At 36.0% G+C, this 19271-nt stretch overlaps 1 protein-coding gene across 4 annotated transcripts in view; it reads left to right on the forward strand.

Moving 5' to 3' along the window:
* LOC127411310 (calcium permeable stress-gated cation channel 1-like) overlaps positions 1-19271 on the forward strand; it is a 77942-nt gene that overhangs the window by 29329 nt on the left and 29342 nt on the right. For all 4 annotated transcript variants that reach the window (XM_051646799.1, XM_051646798.1, XM_051646796.1 and 1 more), the window contains exons 2-4: positions 6546-6826; positions 11883-11962; positions 19039-19126. In XM_051646799.1, coding sequence (XP_051502759.1) covers positions 6593-6826; positions 11883-11962; positions 19039-19126 — 402 coding nt within the window. In that variant the 5' untranslated portion in view covers positions 6546-6592. The remainder of the gene's footprint in view (positions 1-6545; positions 6827-11882; positions 11963-19038; positions 19127-19271) is intronic.

A 19271-nucleotide genomic window follows, 5' to 3' on the forward strand; every position in this document is an offset into this window, starting at 1 on the left:
CAATTTGAATTCAGATTCATGAACAGATTCATTCGGTCTCGACTCAGACTCGATTGTTTAAAAACTCAGACTTGACTCGGACTCGAACCCAACACTAGTAAATACATTAAAGGTGCACTAAGTAAGATTTTAGCTGGCTCTTACTCGGCCCATCGGTCCCAGTAGTACTTCTGGTTTTGGACTCTATACTGACACCCATTGTCCTGGATACTGGAAGTTGGTTTGTCAAATGCAGCCGCTTTACACCGAATATGTTTGTTTATCTTCAGTTTTGTTACTTTTAGTCTGTGTTTTTATCCATGTCATACTACACACATCCCTATAATGGACATTCTTGTATCCAATCCAAACAAATAATAGAGATGTTACATTCCTTTCTATTATCAAGATCACAAGTGTGCTTTAACTGAAATTGGTTGCTTGCTTTTTATTTCACATAAGAAAATGATTTAAAATTAAACAGCTTTTATTTGGTTTCAGATATGACTGGAGTCTTTATCTGTTGTGAGTGTACGTCATTATCAACATATTCTAAATAATGCTATTCATGTCTTTATGTGTAAAACGTTTTTAATTAGAAAAACTGAATGCAACTTTAACCCTTCGAAATCATGCCATATAGGCAGCAATAGGCGAGGACAAATACAAAACTGACTCCCATTTCAGGCTCAGCTAATGGTGTGAGTTTGGTCAACATGATGACATGGGAACTCGACATGTAACTACTGAATTTTCCAGTACCGTCTCTTATCAGATGTCTTTGCAACAATTCAAATGTGTTCACCTTTTCCTGTGGCGCTATACTGGTAGCACAAGCAGCCTCGGAGACATGGATTCTGGTCCCATGGAAACCAGGAAGTATTCACATTCACATAATCAATGACGAGCATGATTTGAAGGTTGCAATTTCCTTCTTACATTACATTTTTACTCAACTGACGGTTAGGTTTGGAGTTAGGGATATGGTTAGGGCATATGGTTAATAAAATATGCATTTCTGTTGATTGTATCACATCATTTACAACTAAAAACAACTCGTTTTACAACTCACTTTTGGACCTCACATGTACTCATACGTTCAGCAACACTTTCTAGCTTGGCCACTGGTGGCAGTGATTTGAAATTCAGTAGGCACAGACAGATTTCAGTTGAGAAATGTTCAAACCTACTGTCGCTGAATTTTACATTGAGATCAGTCTGGTGCAGGACTGTTTGTCAGATCTTATTATAAATGGGGGACAGCAGGAGTCTTTGGGAAACCTGTGTGGAAACCATTATTGTTTTTCAATTCCTTTGGGTGCTGCTGGTGGCCCAGAAATTACACACTTAACCTTTTGATCTCCTGTTACTGGGGCTTCCTAGTTGTTAGGGCCCTGTCGTCCATTAGGTTAACGCTGCTATTAAGAGAGTAAAATAGGATATATTTCTTTGTTTTTGAACCTGCATACCTACTTCAGATTACTGCTTAGGTAAATGTGAATTTTAGTCAACAAGGTTTGTCCAACAGAATTCAGTCATAGAGGGTAGAACATTATGAATTTTAGAACATTATGAATTTCCTCTATGGTATTACGCTTGTGAAGATGCAATTAAGGTTCTGTCTGGATTGTACACTTAGCAGAAAGCTCACGTCGGGATTACAACCAATGTTTGTCTGCCGCATGAGAGGTGCTGTGATGTTCTTTATATTGTTTTTTTTCAGCATTTCATCTGAGCTCAGGTGGATTTATCTCTTTGCCTCTGCAGCTGCTCACCACCACAGCCACTTTAAACGCCAGTGTGTTTCTTCTTTGACCTTCTCAAAGAACTGCGAAACACCCAACACCTAGATTAAACTTTACTAACACTTTATTACGAGAAGCACTCTTTATGTATCTCATTTTAGGTTTCACTGTTTATAGTGTATTATGTTATAATTGTATAGCTCTTTAGGAAAGATGCTTAGAATGAACACAGTTGCTTTATAGCATTCAAAAAACATGGTGTGCAATCATGTGAACATTTTATGTTTTTCTAGTGCATTTAACATGCAAACAAATGGGTTTTCACATACAAGCTAAGGTTTCATAAAGACAATCATTTAATTTATGTATTAAAAGTATTTAAACCAGTAGTATGTTTTATCTAAAGCAGCAGTAGTGGACTTACTGTATGGAGCAACCTAGGCTTAAGTGTCTTTCTTAAGGGCACAGTAGTGATAGTTCATGGATCACTCTTGAGTTATCAGCCCAGACTGTCCACCAGTACCAATGTCCCTAATATTTAATAAAATATATATTCTTCATTATAAAATATATATTCTTCAATGTTCTTCATTATTAGTATATTATAGTAATTTATTGTTTAGTATAGTAGAGTATGATGTGGTACTGTACGGTATAGTACAGTATAGTAATATATAGTATAGCATGGTATAGTAAGTCTGGTATGGTTTGGTATGAACTGTACGTTGTGGTATATTATAGTAGAGTATAGTATAGTGTAGTGTAGTGTAGTGTTGTGTTGTATAGTATTGTATTGTAAAGTTAGTGTTGTGTGGTATGGTAATGTACGTTATAGTCTATTGGTATAGTATAGTACAGTGTAGTGTGCTACAGTTTGTTATATCATGTATGGAATTGTTTAGTGTGATATGGTGAGGTTCGGTACAGTACAGCATGGTATAATTAGTATAATAATAGTATAATTAGTGTGATACGGTGTGGTATATCAGAGTATAATATTTTATAGTATTGTATGGTTTCGTGAGGTACAGAATTGTATGTTGTGGTATATTATAGTTTAGTATTGTATAGTTAGTGAAGTGCGGTATGGTACTATATGGTGTGTTGTGGTATAGTATATTGTTGTATAGTATAGTATAGTTAGTGTAGTCTGTTATGTTCAGTATAGTATAGTATAGTATAGTATAGTATAGTTAGTGTGCTGTACGGTTTAGGAAATCATGCAGAGTATCGTTAAGTATGATATGGTGAGGTTTTGTACAATACAGTATGGAACAGAATGGACAGTGTGGGACGGTGTGGCATAAAGTATAGTGATGTGTTATATAGTTAGTGTAGTGTGATATGTTACTGTACGGTTTGTATAGTATTGTGTTGTAAAGTATAGTGAGTATTGTGTGGTATAGTATATCACAGTATAGTATTTTATAGTGTAGTATGGTTTGGTGGGGGACAGAACTGTAAAGAACTGGTAAATTATGTATGTATGTATCGTTTAGTATGTTATGGTGCGGTTCGGTACAGCTCAGCATGGAATAGTATAGTCAGTGTGATACGGTGTGGTAAATCATTGTTTAATATTTTATAGTATAGTATGTTCTGGTAGGGTACAGATCTGTACGATATAGTATAGTATAGTATAGTTGGCATATCTGTATGAGGTAAGCTGTGTGTGTGTGTGCGCGGGCGCGTGCACGTTTAGAGGAGGGAACTGCTGACTCATGGTCATAATTTCTTAGCCTGTGACAAATGTGTATTGGCTGTTTAGTTTATTTCTAACCCAGAGGGAGAGAGTCACGTTGTAAACATAAAGAACCGTTTAAGCACCATCTGGCCCATGGAGATGCTCATCTCTGTCAGCAGCGCAATGACCTTGATTACTATTTGCCTTTTCGTCTGTATTGTATAAAAGTAGTGAGTAACTGGAGATGTTCCATTCCTTTCTATTATCAAGATCACAAGTGTGCTTTAACTGACATTGGTTGCTTGCTATTCATTTCACATAAGTCTCCAAAACAATTTATCGCTCAATCTTGGGCCCTATTTAATGAAATGACATTCAGAAAGTGACCATATTCCCTAAAAGATATAGTCACTGTAATGCATGTCTTTTGGCATGTCACTTCTCTATAGATTTACTTCACTGGAGTTTATAATGCTTCATAGACTGCACATCTGAGTGTTTATTCATAGATGTAACAATAATCTAGAATAAAAACCTATGTAATTTCATGAGCAGATTGTTTAAATGCTTTTAAAGTTGATTAGATTACCATATATGGTGATTTTTTTAAATTGTATTTATTTTTTATTCTTTTTTATATTTTATCCCCTTTTTCTCCCCAATTTGGCATGCCCAATTCCCACTGCTTACTAGGTTTTCATGATGGCGTGGTTACTCACCTCAATCCGGGTGGCGGAAGACAAGTCTCAGTTGCCTTCGTTTCTGAGATAATCAATCCGCGCATCTTATGTGGCTCGCTGTGCATGACACCGCGGAGACTCACGGCATGTGGAGGCTCATGCTATTCTTCGCGATCCACGTACAACTTACCATGCGCCCCATTGAGAGTGAGAACCACTAATCACGACCATGAGGAGGTTACCCCATGTGACTCTACCCTCCTTAGCAACCAGGCCAATTTGGTTGCTTAGGAGACCTGGCTGGAGATACTCAGCACACCCTGGATTCGAACTCACGACTCCAGGGGTGGTAGTCAGCGCCAATACTCGTTGAGGCCCCACATATTTGGTGATTTGAGTATTTCAGTAATGGATTGTTATTGTCAATGTTTGGCTGCCTGACAGTTAAGAGTAACTTCAGGGCAGTGTATCCTCTTAAAGTGATTTCATGGTGGATTAACTGACTGATGTGACATGTCTTTGTCTAGATGTTTGAGTTGGGTAATGGTTTTTTACTACTATGGCAACCAGTAGTCTAAGGCACATGATGATCTGTAATATCAACAAACAAACCAATAAATGTTCACCCTGCTTTGTTTGCACTGTTCTGCATGTGTAAAGTTTAATGTGAAAGAGCTTGAGGGCAATATTCAAAAAAGTCATCAAAACCTATACAGTATGTTAAACTGAACACAACGGACTTTTGAGCCTCCTTGAGCTCACAGTTAGGAATCTTCTATTTTTTTTTTTTTTTTTTTTTTGCAAACTGAATGCACACACCAGTATCAATTTAAAGTTTTAATATTCATTGCTCTTGACATTTGTTGAACACTTTTGTGTTCACCTAGATGATGAAAAATAATCTAACAGATCTTCTTGTTGGAAAGAAATATCACAAATGAGATCTCTTTAATATCTCAGTTGTTTCTCCTAGACAGGAATGAGATTTAATGGATCTCATTTGTGATATTTCTTTCCAACAAGAAGATCTGTTAGATTATTTTCCATAATCTAGGTGAACACAAATGTGTTCAACAAATGTCAAGAGCAATGAATATTTCACATGTGTGTGTCCCCTTTAGAGTTTCTGAAGAGATCTCACATGACACAAAATGTGCTCAGATTTGCCAAGATACCAATGCCTGCAATCAAGTCAGAGATTTTAATACAAACTCAAATATTTCTCATCAAATTTCTCCCAAGACCAAATAATCTGAGCTATGCTCTATACTTTTAATATATGTTGAGAATTATTGTCATTTTTTGTTACAATTTCTCATTAAGGTTTTTTTTTTTTTTTTTTTTTTTTTAAAGAGAAATATATAAGAAGCAGTTAATACTGAAACACAACTTAGAAGTCTTGAATAGTTTTCTGAGCTATAAAACAGCAACTTCTGAGCAATACAATGTTCCTCTTGCTTTCTGATTGATTAATATATGACCTGCTCCATATTTTTTTTGTCACTTTGTACCAGAAACACATTTTGAGTTTTATGAACTAAAGTAAAATGAAAATTCTTAGCTTTCTCAGTCTCTTTCTAATAATATGTTTATTGTTTAATTATATAATTTCATATGATTTATTTTGTTTATTTATAATTGCATGATATCATTATTATATATAGTATGTTTAAACGTTATATAAACGTTGCAGAGATATAATAATTTAAAGAGGTCATGACATGAGTTTTTTTTTTTTTATTATTATTATTTTAATATGTTCCTTGAGGCTCACTTATAATATTAGTAAAGCTATTTGCACACACACACACACACACACACACACACACACAAAACAAAACAAAAAACAGGACCTTTTTCCACCCTCATTTTGACCCTGTCAGAAACGCTCTGTTTTGGTGCTGCTTCTCCTTTAACACTTGTCAGTAAACACCCACTATCCTGATTGGCTCTCTGCTCTTGACTGACCTGCTCTCTGCTTGCCATCTCACTGCTCACCACAACTGGGAGGGGCTACAGAAGTGATAAGGTAAAGTAGGCATTGATGTGTTGTTATGGAGGTGGTCAGATGCAAATGTCTACTACAGTGTGGAGGAAGTAGAGAACGAGTTGTTTTGGCAGCTTGGTTTCAACAAATTCTCTTTTTGCAGTGAGGAGGAAGTTTTGAGTTCTGAAACTTACAGTATGTTTTTATAGTACAGTGACCTCTTATTTGTTAAAAGATCAAGAAAAATATGATTCCTCATATCATAACCTCTTTAAATGCTGGAAGTGAATTAAGTGCATAAAACTCAAAATGTGTTTCTGGGTCAAAGTTACTAAAAATGCAACAGACCACATATTGTACTTTCAATCTGCAATTGACATCAATGAGTATAACAGCTCCCATACACTGTTATTATCTTCTCCACATCCTCTTGATTGCATTCATACTGTATACATGTCTTCTTTCCTCAGTAATGCTTTGACAGATTGAAGGGCTTCCAGAGACCTGCACCACTGCCATGGCGGTGCGCTCTGACCTGTTGGGTATAGCTCAGCCGGTGTTTGAATCCTGGCCTGCAGGAGGCGGCAGCCCTGTGGAAGAGCTGGACGTCAGGAGTTTCATGGGTTCCCTGATGGAGGAGAACAGCACAGCGGAGAGATGCTATCGCTCTCATTCCCACAGCAGTGTGCTGCAGGGTCTGCCCTTTGGAGGAGTCCCCACTGTCCTCGCCATTAATGTCGTTCTGTGGCTGGTAAACGATTCCTGTTAACATGATTACAATATCATGCTGCAACTGCAGGATAGGCACTTAAAGGAATAGTTCACTCAAAAATTACTTTTCTGTCATCATTTACTCAGCTTCATGTTGTTCTAAAGATGTATAACTTTCTTTCTTGTGCTTAATAAAGGACCCAGAAGTCCTTGAAAATGTCACTTGTGCAACATTATCCAAATCTTCTGAAGGAATACAATAAGTTTTGGTGAGAAAAAATCTGAAATGACTTCTGCCATGGCTCTACTTTACATGTTAGTGAGTGCATGAGAGAAGCTTATTAAAGGGATTGTTCACCCAAAAATGAAAATTCTCATTCAGATGTGTAAGACTTTCTTCTTCTACATGTAGGTCCGTACAATGCGATATGATAGTTATAAAAAATTTAAGTAGTTTTTTACTATAAATATCCACCTTTAACCAGCCCCAACCAGTAGGTGGTGATATGCACAAAGAATGGCCAAAAAACAAAAGAAGAAAGTGAAAGTGGAGATTTATAGTAAAAAAAGGACTTAAATATTAATCTGGTTCTTACCCACACCTATCATATCACTTCAGAAGACATGGATTTAACCACTGGAGTCTTATGGATTACTTTTATGCTGCCTTTATGTGATTTTTGGAGATTCAAAGTTTTGGTCACCATTCACTTGCATTGTATGGACCAACAGAGCTGAGATATTATTCTAAAATTCTTTATTTGTCTTCTGCAAAACAAAGACAGTCATACACATCTGGGATGGCATGAGGGTGAGTAAATGATGAGAGAAGTTTCATTTTTGGGTGAACTATCCCTTTAATGTGTTCCTGTTTTCTCGCAAGAACTTGCGCTGTTTTTGCTTTCACTGTGTTTAATTATTTTGTTTAATCACCATTGAGAAAAAGTTTCACTTATGCACTCATTAACATGCAGCAGATGCCAAGATTTTCATTGTTAAATAATAAAATTTCAGCTTTTTTTTCTCACCAAAACCTGTCATATGACTTTAGAAGACTTGGAATATGATGAACTAGAGTCGCATGGACTAGTTTTTTGACACTTTTGGGTCCCTTGTTGAAGCCTTAAAGTGTATCACTATTAACTGCTATTATATTGAAATCAGTGAACGTCAAATAATATAAAATTCTTCCTTTCATGTTATACAGACGAAGTAATAGATGCGAGTAAATGTTATAATTTTTGGATGAACTATTCCTTTAATTTTAATTATATTTTATGTACTTTCTTATGATGGTATGAATAAGGGAAGTTCAAATTATTTTGAGAAATATGTTTGTATAATAAAGCCTGTCATGAATATATCTAGGTCATATCCCCCACCCCCACCCCCCCTTGACAAAAAAGAAAGAAAAAAAGAAAAGAAATAATAGCTTACAAAAAGGCATTGAAGCCTTTTTTAAGACCATCTAGACACCCCATTCAAATAATGCAGTGCAAAAAAATAATGAAATATTATTTAAATGGTAAAGTGTTTGTATATCATGTTGGAAACCGGCTTAATTCACACGCAAATAATGTCACACGCGCACACACACACACACACACACGCACACACACACACACACACACACACACACACACACACACAAAAGGCTTAATTTTCTTTCTTATGGCTGTATATATTGCCTGGAAAATATTGTCTGTGCTCCATATCTATGACAGGGTGACCATTACCACAGACAATAATTAATTTCAGTGTTTATAAATGGATCAGAAATGCATTTACAGTAAATGCACTTTAATTGGAAGCCTAACAATCAAGTGGGCAGCACAGCATTTAAAATATGCCACTATTAAGGGCTGTGAACGTGTTTTTGTGTTACAAGAAGCTAAATCAAATAGAACAGAATGCAGGCATCTTGACACTCATTTGCAAGATGTTGAAAAAAAATATCTAGGTGTGGTGCATCAGTCAAAGATGTCCATTTAGGGGGGGGCCTGGGTAGCTCAGTGGTAAAAGACGCTGGCTACCACCCCTGGAGTTCGCTTGTTCGAATCCCAGGGTGTGCTGAGTGACTCCAGCCAGGTCTCCTAAGCAACCAAATTGGCCCGGTTGCTAGGGAGGGTAGAGTCACATGGGGTAACCTCATCGTGGTCTATAATGTGGTTCTCGGTGGGGCGTGTGATGAGTTGAACGCGGATGCCGTGAAGCCTCCACACACACTATGTCTCCGTGGCGATGCGCTCAACAAGCCATGTGATAAGATGCGCGGGTTGATGGTCTCAGACGTGGAGGCAGCTGGGATTCATCCTCCGCCACCCGGACTGAGGCGAATCACTACGCGACTATGAGGATTTAAAAGCGCACTGGGAATTGGGCATTCCAAATTGGGTAAAAAAAAAAAAAAAAAAGATGTCTGTTTAGTGCATGTTTTCATAGAAAATACAGACGGACACAAAAACGCATGTGCTGTGAACGACCCCTTACACAGTTTGGAAGTATAAACAAAATTCCAAAATAGCATGAGACATGTGGGGTACAGTCACCTACTAACACTGTCTGTGCAAAGTTATGTTCTACCTTTCAACTCATGTCATGGCCAACCCGATCTTATGAAAAGTTGTGAAAAGTCGTACACATTTGGCAAAATCATACATATGAGTATGACTTCGGTCGTACAAAAACGAATGACTTTCAGAGCAACCAGTGACAAGCACTTCCCTCTTGTCATTGTAAACGCAAATATTTCCTTTGTCCGTGTTAAAGAAAATGTATTTTGAGGCAAACTTAAACCTATGAATAAATTATAACACCTTACCCACACCCTAAACATCCAAAAAGCCCTGTTTTATAGCATGGTAGAAAGAGAAACATCTGTGTTTTGAACACTGGTTATTGAGACTGTGAGATACTTCCAGGTTTTGAACTCACATCCGTGAGCTTTTTACTTATTTTAACCCCTAACCCAAACCCCATACCTAAACTTAACCATAAAGTTGAACACTTACCATGTTTTCAATTAGAATATTTGTTATGTGTGCCATGGAAAAAAGGAATATCAGGGTTTATAAGGAGACAATGGAAGCGTATGTGATTGATTGGTGTAAAAGTACGATTTTGCCATCCCGTCATGAGACTGTGTTGTCATGACCATGTAAAAAAGCAACCCTGGTTACTTTTGCTTGGTATCCGTGCAAGGATAGCAGGAAAGGACATGGAAGTGACATCATCCATAAGCTATCCATAAAAAGAAAAAAATTACAAGCTGACTTCATCAAAATCCACCCTCAGGAGTTCGTCGAATAACTATGGGTTAGTCCGCCTAGAAAAGTAGTCCCAATGATACAAGCTACACATTTCTGCTTTTAAATCCCCCACCCTGCTGGCCTGTGAGCTTGTAACATAAGTTTATTGCAATAAGTGCTTTTCCCCTTTCGTTTATATACACAGAGGGACGAGACTAAATTATTGTCTGTTGTAATTAGCAGCAACATGCCAAATAACCCACAATATTCCTTTAAAAACAGACTCTGAAATGCTCACAATTTCACTTCGGACATTCACTCTACCTCTATTTGTCATGTGCATAGTAGATGCCTTTTTTTTTAGGTATATACATATACACACATATACAGTATTCTGTATACACTATCATAATGCACTATACCAATACATAGATTATGTATGTGTACCCAGAACACCCAAGCAACCACCAAACAATGCCATAGCAACCTTACCCATACAAAAGTTGTGAGTTCTGGCAAATTTGCCAAAAACTCACCACTGATTATTTTCACATGGAATTGAGCTTTGTGGCAAACCCTTCATTGATACAGGTTTGCCAGAGAAGTGTTTGCCAGTAGCGGCAAAATGTCCATTGTTGTCAGAGGTTTGCTGCAGGTTCACCACTACCAGTAAAGAGCTGCAAACCTCTGGCAAACATTTGCTGCAAATCGCACAGCTCATTTGCATGTGAAAATAATTAGTGGCAAATCTTGGGCAAGTAAGTGGCAAGTTTGCCAGAACTCTAGATTTGTATTTAAAGGACCCCCACAACTACAAACTCTATTGCAACACGCTAAAAACACACAGAACACCTTAGCAACAGCATAGCAATAACTTGGCAACCACCCACAACACCCACATTTTATTTGTGTGTTGCATGTTAATTCTAACACCAAAAATTACCATCATTTGGAGAATAAACTGAGTGCAAATTCTGAATCCAATTCTATAATTAGTTTGAGGTCTTGCATGTAATGTTTTAGTTGAAGTTGCTAACCAGCAAGCAGGGAGGCCAAATAAAGTCATGTAGCTTCCCAGCAGTGAGTGTTCTCAGTTGTCTTGTCATTGACCGTTCCTACCGGAGTCATTATGGGCACAGTGTGTGCATGCTGACCTCACTGTCTGTTAGTTTCCAAGACAACCACTCACCTTGTCTCTCCCCATGGCTAATTATTACTGCTGCCGGGGGGTCTATTGAGTGGCAGGGTGTGCTTACAGAAATAGTTCCCACTCTTCAAATATTGAGTGTGCTTGCTTCATATCAATAGCTGTGATACACACTGGGTGGTGCAATGCCTTCTAGGTGTATTTAGGCATATTTCCATCACATATTTGAAAATGCTATGAGCTATTTCTCTAGATTAGTATCAAATCAGGTTATCTTTCACAGACAGGGCAAATGTTTTCCTAACAGTTTTCCTGGAAATTATATTTTATATTAAGGCCACTCTAAAACATGAAACGGGGTTCTGAAAGCTTTAGTTTAATGGGTGAAACTGAATGTTAAATGAGCAAAACAATCTGGACTAGATGTTATGCATTGGGAATTGATTAGATTGTGAAAAGTGATCTATATACTGAAAAATAAGAGACTTGGTGACGTCTGCCGAAAAAGGAAAGTAGTTTTAGAGAGGAACAAGTTACTACATTTTGGTAAGAGTTACGATAACAATTTCAATTTTGCATAACATGCACAGATGAATTGTTCAAAATAAGACCAGGAACCTGTATTTAGAAAGTAAATAGGGTCAATTCTGTTTTGAATTTTATTATGTATAATGTATCCTGATTTGGGCCTTGTGTTTTAGTTCCTGCTACTCATCTTCTCTTGTTTGAGGAAGGCAGCGTGGGACTACGGCCGCTTGGCTCTGCTGATGGAGAATGACAGGTAACATCTCATAACCTTTCAATGTTTGGAGAACACATTAATACTGCAAGGTAAATAATTGAGCAAATGTGTGTGGCGTTTAAGTGAACTGAATACATAGCAGTCAGTGTGAGATGCTGGCGCCACCTCCTGGTTTAAAAACATAGTTATTAATATAGTTAACATAGTTTGATCAAGATATTTTTTATTTCATTACTACTTTATTATGATATAATATTATTGTAGTCTGCTATGTTTTTTTTTTGTGTGTGTTTTTGTTCTTCTTTTCAAACTGGGGTCCAGGGACCCCCAGGAGACGCAAGTGGGGTGCTGGGAGGGTCTGTGGAAATGTATTCTGAAAAGTGCCATACAATTTAGTTGAAAATGATTCATTTTGGATTTATGCATCTAACATTCCTCTTATAGTTTATTGAAATAAAGCATATGCTGTCAACTTAATGCAAAGTAAATATTTTTCAGATAATATTTTAATCATTTCTTTTGGCTTTAGTACATTGACACAATGAAAGCCAGCAATTTAATATTGCAAACAACATGTTGTCTTTATATTTTCATGATTGCTCCTCGCACAGTATAAATCTTTATACAGGGTCTTTATACATGAAAATATTTATCTGGATGTATACGTTAGGAACAGGTCCCTCACAAAGACATATTTGGCGGTGTTTGGCATCAAAACTTTATAAAACCCAATGTGTGATACCCCATTGAAATTTTGAGAATTAAAATCTAATTTAAACAAAGTTTAGCTTTTTTAACAATTTAAAAACAAGGAAAGTAAGGACCGAAAAAGAATACAAAATATTTAGGATTATGCAATGTTTCTGGGTCACTAATCACATTTTTAAAACTGTCCATCTTAACGTCTTTGTATAAAAGCATGTTCAGCATGCTGCATAACATGGATCATCAGGTTTTGCACAAACTTGTGGCGTTCATGCCAGTTTGAGTGCATGCTGTCAATAAAGCCAAAGGGAGAAGTAGCAAATACTAAATATAAAGAAATCATGTAATTTATATGAATTTTTCACTTAAAATGTTGTGCTTCCGAAAATGGAAAATAGATACATTTTCAAGAGTGGAGCTCCTCTGTATGCGTGATATTAATGTTTAAATAACTTGTATACCGTAAGGATCCAGTTTGTTACAGTTTGAATTATTACTAAGTCTATACCATTCACACAGTTGTAGCTTTTCTTGCCAAAAAATATTTGCAGTAATTAATACTTGTTATATATTGCTTGCTATTTTATTTGTATTTTGCTTATATTTTTTGAGAAACCTGAAAAAAAAAAATCCTCTCTCATACACACACACACAACATCCCAATGGGAGTTGTGGGTGGAATTGGATCATAAATCTTAAGGCTTATTCAGTTCCACTGCGGCAGTCTTGCTTTATTCTGCATCAGCATGAGGTGTTAAACTCTGTGCTTATGTGAATGTGCAGGTTATTCACCTTCTGTGTTTATTTACACAGTATTACATCAGCCCTCATGGGCAGAAAGAGCGCCTTCACAGTTATGATAATAATATGATATTAATGGACTTTAACTTGATTCTTTTCATTTCTTGTGATGATGGATAGACCTTTGGGTAGAAAAGTTTTTTTTTCTTTTCTGATCCTTAGACTAATTTTGTTTGACTTATTTTGGATCTGGCTTTAATAATCTGCCCGTGAACTTATCACAGACGGAAGCTTTAGAGGTATGACACATCTGTGGTAAGAGTATCTTCTAGTGATGGGACTGATTTAATGGAGGAGACTGGGGCTGACATTGGAAAGTTGTCACAAGGACCATATCACAGTAGCTATAAGGTTTTAAGTCAAAAGTCCATATATGAATCCTTATTTACTCTAGCAGTGGTTGTATATGTTGGTTTCAAACACTTTATTGTTTAAAGATGCACTCATTAACTTTTTGCTCGTGTCATCTTGGACAGTGGCACCTAGTGGTGCGGATGCAGCATCATTCAAAATCAACAGTTTTCAGTGACAGATGCCATTGTAGATATTACCTATTCACAATTAGCCATGATTAATTTAATCCAAGAGTGAAAGTGTCCAATAACAAGATTAAGTAAGTAGTATTCAGCTGGTCATGTGAAATGGCAGCCTCCATGAGGGCGCCCCTCCCCCGTGTACAATAAAACTGCTTTTGTAAGGTTACCGATATGAGTCCTCATCTCATGTGAGCGGTTTACTATTCATTTCTTATGGAGTAAAACTTTTTGTAATGGGGAAAAATTACTGAGTGCACCTTTAATTTAATATATATATATATATATATATATATATATATATATATATATATATATATATATATATATATATATATTTGGTGAATCCAGTCCTTCAAATTACAATTCTAGCATCATCATGTTTTTTTAATAGCTGTTAGGTAAACAAGTGAACACAATTAACCCACACTGGGATATTTTGCATGAAGCTAACTATATTTTAAAAGTAGATTTGAGTCAAAAGGTTGAACTAGATTTTAAATAGGTACTGTATGTAATAAAAAGGATATTTTTTGCAAATGTCAGGTTGGGGCAAGATTACAATATGTTGTAATTTTATTCATATTTAATATAGTTATATAGTTCTGTATGACAAAACAATGGTTTGATAATTTTGCATTTTACCTTTTTTGCTTTTTCTTTAATTGTTTTGTGTTTCAGTTGTTTGACTATTTGTATTGAAACCCAATAATATCTTATAATACATTTTAAATATGTTTTGCCTAAAATGTTTATTTATTTATTTATTTATTTTTTACTTTAGATGGATTTAGATTTGATATTCTAAACAAAGTTACTTTTATGAAATCACTGTGCCAACAAACAGTGGATTACCATTGTGACCAATTAAACCATATGATATGAAAACATGCCCCACAATAGGGTTAAAGGGATAGTTCACCAAAAAATGAAAATTCTCTCATTATTTACTCACCATCATGATATCCCTGGTGTGTATGACTTTCTTTCTTCACCAGAACACATTTGATGAAAAATAGAAAAATATCTCAGCTCAGTAGGTCCTTCAAATGCAAGTGGATGGTGATATGATTTTTGAAGCTCTAAAAATCACAGACAGTCAGCATAAACATCATCCATACGACTCCAGCGGTTAAATTAATGTCTTCTAAAGCGATACGATTGCTTTTGGTGCGGAAAATATAAATATTTAAGTACTTTTTAACTGTAAATCGTTGCTTCTGGTAAGCTTCACGAGAAGGTGGATCCAAGCGGACTCTCGTGTGACATATTCAGTTACCATGATACGGACGTAATCTCATGTTCTCCACTCGGTTGAGACATTCAGGTTAAGCACACAAACGCACCATTGTGAGTAAAGAAACAAATCAGTACAGCGTTCCTCCTTCTCACTTGTAAACAGCGCTGCTCTTCCGGCTGTGACGCATGTGCCTCAGTTCTCACGTGTCTCACATTCAACAGAGGTGGGTAGTAATGTGCTACATTTACTACTGTTACATTTACTTGAGTAACTTTTTGGGAAAAAAATTACTTTTAGAGTAGGTTTAAAATTGGGTACTTTTTACTCTCTTATTTCTAATGAAATTTTTGTACTTTTACTTCTTTACAATGGGTGGCGTTCCTGTCTTTACACTACTGGGTTTCATTTTAATTAATGTGTAATTTATTGAGAGAGTATTGAATGGAACATTTACGAGAGCGGAAGTTCACACAGCTGCGCGAGCTGACATAGACTGTCACACAAGCCAAGTCCATCACAGCAGCATCATGCTCTTCTAACTAAGTGAAACACTTTCTTCACTCTGCACATTAAAAAAAGAATAGTTTCGTCATGCAATGCCTTCATTTAACACCAAGACAAGCAGATATTTCAAGATTAAAATTGCAGCTCCATCTTAAGGCAGCACGCTGAGGTAAGTTTTGGGTCTAATGATAACGTGGGCTTTTCTTTGATATGGTGATGGGCATTTTCAGGGTGATTCTGTAAATATGTGCTCTTGTGACATCAGTTTTTAAGTGTACATTTTTAAATCTGCAGCAATATATCAGTGCGCTTTGTCCCGCATCCTGCATGTCATAAGCAGTATTTACGCATTTCTCCCGCACCCTCGCAGGTATACTGGAAACTTTCATAGCTACTTCGGGCTGATTAACTGTATAAATCCATGTAAACATCCACATTAAGCGTAAATGCCCTTTTGCTCTGCTTATCGTGTTATTGATAAATGGAGTGCGAACAGACTGCGTACTCTGCGTTTAGGGAGCGGCGATACTGCTGTACAGAACTAATCATCTAAATTCTTTCAGCACAGAAAACTGTAACTTCACTGCACTAAGAAATAAAAGCTATGAAATAGCGAAAGTAGGCATTCATAAAGCATGATCTTGCTTTGGTTTATATTTCAGCATTATGTATAATGTCCCTGTGTGGGACATTGTTCATGTTTTCACTGTAATAATTACTAGAAAGGTTTCCAAACCTCTCTTCTTATTGACATATTTATCCAGATCTGACAAGAGCCCTTAATGGGATAGTTCACCCAAAAATGAAAATTCTCTTATCATTTACTCACCTTTATGCCATCCCAGATGTGTATGACTTCCTTTCTTCTGCAGAACACAAATTAAGATTTTTAGAATAATATTTCAGCTCTTTTGGTCCATACAATGCAAGTGAATGGGTGCCAAAATTTTCTGCATAAAGGTAACCCATAAGACTCCAGTGGATAAATCCATATCTTCAGAAGCGATGTGATAGGTGTGGATGAGAAACAGACACTTTCACATTCTTCTTCTTGTGTTTTTGGTGATTCACATTCTTCTCTGCATATCGCCCCCTGTTTCTCATCCACACCTATCATATCAATTCTGAAGATATGGATTTAACCACTGGAGTCGTATGGATTACTTTTATGGTGCCTGCATTTGCTTTTTGGAACATACAAATTTGGGAACCCATTCACTTGCATTGTACTGGCTTACAGAACTGAAATATTCTTCCTAAAATCTTAATTTGTGTTCTGCAGAACAAAGGAAGTCATACACATCTGGTATGGAATGAGGGACAATTTTCATTTTTGGGTGAACTACCCATTTAAAGTGATAGCTCAGGCATAATTTAATATTCCATCATCATTTCTCTACACATGTTGTTCCAAACCCATGTGGCCTTCTGTATTCTGTGGAACACAAAATATGTTCTCTAAATATGAATTTTAGGGACTGACAGTCTCAGTCACCATTCCCTTTCAAAATATGGAGAGAGAAAAAAAACACATTCACTGAAAGTAAATGGTGACCAAGGCTAACATTCTGTCTATAATCTCGTTGTTTTGCATGGAAGAAAGAAAGTCAGAATTTCCATTAATAATAATAATAATTATGTAATACATGTTAAATGTGTATTATGTAATGGAATATAGGGGAGTTAACGTCCATTACGTCATTTGTGAAAGTAACGAGTTACTCACTACTTGAGCACTCTTTTAATTAGATACTTTCTTACTCTTTCTCAAGTAATTATTTATGTTAGCACTTTTACTTCTACATGAGTAATAATTTTTTTAAAGTAATTGTAATTTGACTTGAGTACAGTTTTTGGCTACTCTATCCACCTCTGCATGCCAACACGAATATGTCACACGCGCATGCCGCCGCTGACCGGAAACATGATTTAGAGTTACAAAAAAGTACTTAAAAATGTATCTTTTTAGCATCAAAAGCGATCGTGTCGCATTAGAAGACATTAATTTAACAGCTGGATGCGTGTGGATGACGTTTATGCTGACTATCTGTGATTGTTAGAGCTTCAAAAATTGGATCACCATCCACTTACATTTTAAGGAACTGCTGAGCTGAGATATTTTTCTAATTTTCTTCAAATGTGTTCTGGTGAAGAAAGAAAGTCATACACATCTGGGATATCATGAGGGTGAGTGAATAATGAGAGAATTTTCATTTTTGGGTGAATTATCCCTTTAACATGTGTTAAATGAATTAACCGAAATAACAGTGGATATGTGATACAATGGTGACATATATATATATATACTACCGGTCAAAATTTTGAAACACTTACTCATTCTTTATTATAATTTTTCTTCACATTTTAGAATAATAGTAAAGTCATCAAAACTATGGAATAACATAAATGGAACTATGGGAATTATGTTGTGACTAAACAAAATCCAAAATAAATCAAAACTGTGTTATATTTTAGCATCTTCAAAGTAGTCACCCTTTGCCTAGAATTTGCAGACATGTACTCTTGACATTTTATCAACCAACTTCTTGAGGTATCACCCTGGGATGCTTTTTAAACAGTATTGAAGGAGTTCCCATCTATGTTGGGCACTTATTGGCTGCTTTTCTTTATTATTTGTCATTATAAGTCATCAATTTCTAAAAACTTTTTTTTTTTTATTAAATTTTAGTTTTATAATGAAATAAATTAATATGGTGGCACAATTATATTTTTGTCTACAAAACTAATTTCAAACATGTAAAGAATACGCCTTCAGATCAAAAGATTTTTAAGATCATGAGAAACATTTCAGTCAAGCGTTTCAAAAGTTTTGACCGGTAGTGTATGTATATATATATATATATATATATATATATATATATATATATATATATATATATATATATATATATGTGTGTGTGTGTTTGTGTGTGTGTGTGTGTGTGTGTGTGTGTGTGTGTGTGTGTGGGCAGGTTTGGGTTGTTTAGAAGGAAATTTGTTTAGGTTACAAACTGGTAATTACAAGGGTATATGCTATAAATGTGGTTTATGAGGACATTTCTAGTGTCCCCATAATTCAAATTGCTTAAAAAACATACTAAACTATGTTTTTTTTTTAATGTAAAATGCAGAACATTTTTTGTGAAGGTTAGGTTTAAGGGTAGGGTTAGGGGATAGAATCTATAGTTCATACAGTATAAAAATCATTATGTCTATGGAGAGTCCTCATAAAGATAGCCGCACCAACGTGTGTGTGTGTGTGTGTCTTCTTTTAATATGGCCTATTTTGTGAAGTGTTATCTGTGCACTTTATTATTGTCTGTGTTCTGTAGCTTGACATCACTATTCTATGGAGAACAAAGCGAGAAAGAGAAAACCCCTTCAGAATCCAGTCCATCTGATTCAGAGACCAAGGACATGGTGAGAAGTTTTACAAAAAAGAAAAAAAAAAGAGATAAAGAAAAAAAAAAACATCCCACACATGAAATTGCTCGAGCACACTTTTCTGTCTCATGTTGATGTATTTCCTATTGAAACAGGAAGTTTGGGGAGACAAATCAAAGGG

This window comes from Myxocyprinus asiaticus, chromosome 20 (assembly GCF_019703515.2).
Source record: "Myxocyprinus asiaticus isolate MX2 ecotype Aquarium Trade chromosome 20, UBuf_Myxa_2, whole genome shotgun sequence".
Taxonomy (NCBI): Eukaryota; Metazoa; Chordata; class Actinopteri; order Cypriniformes; family Catostomidae; genus Myxocyprinus; species Myxocyprinus asiaticus.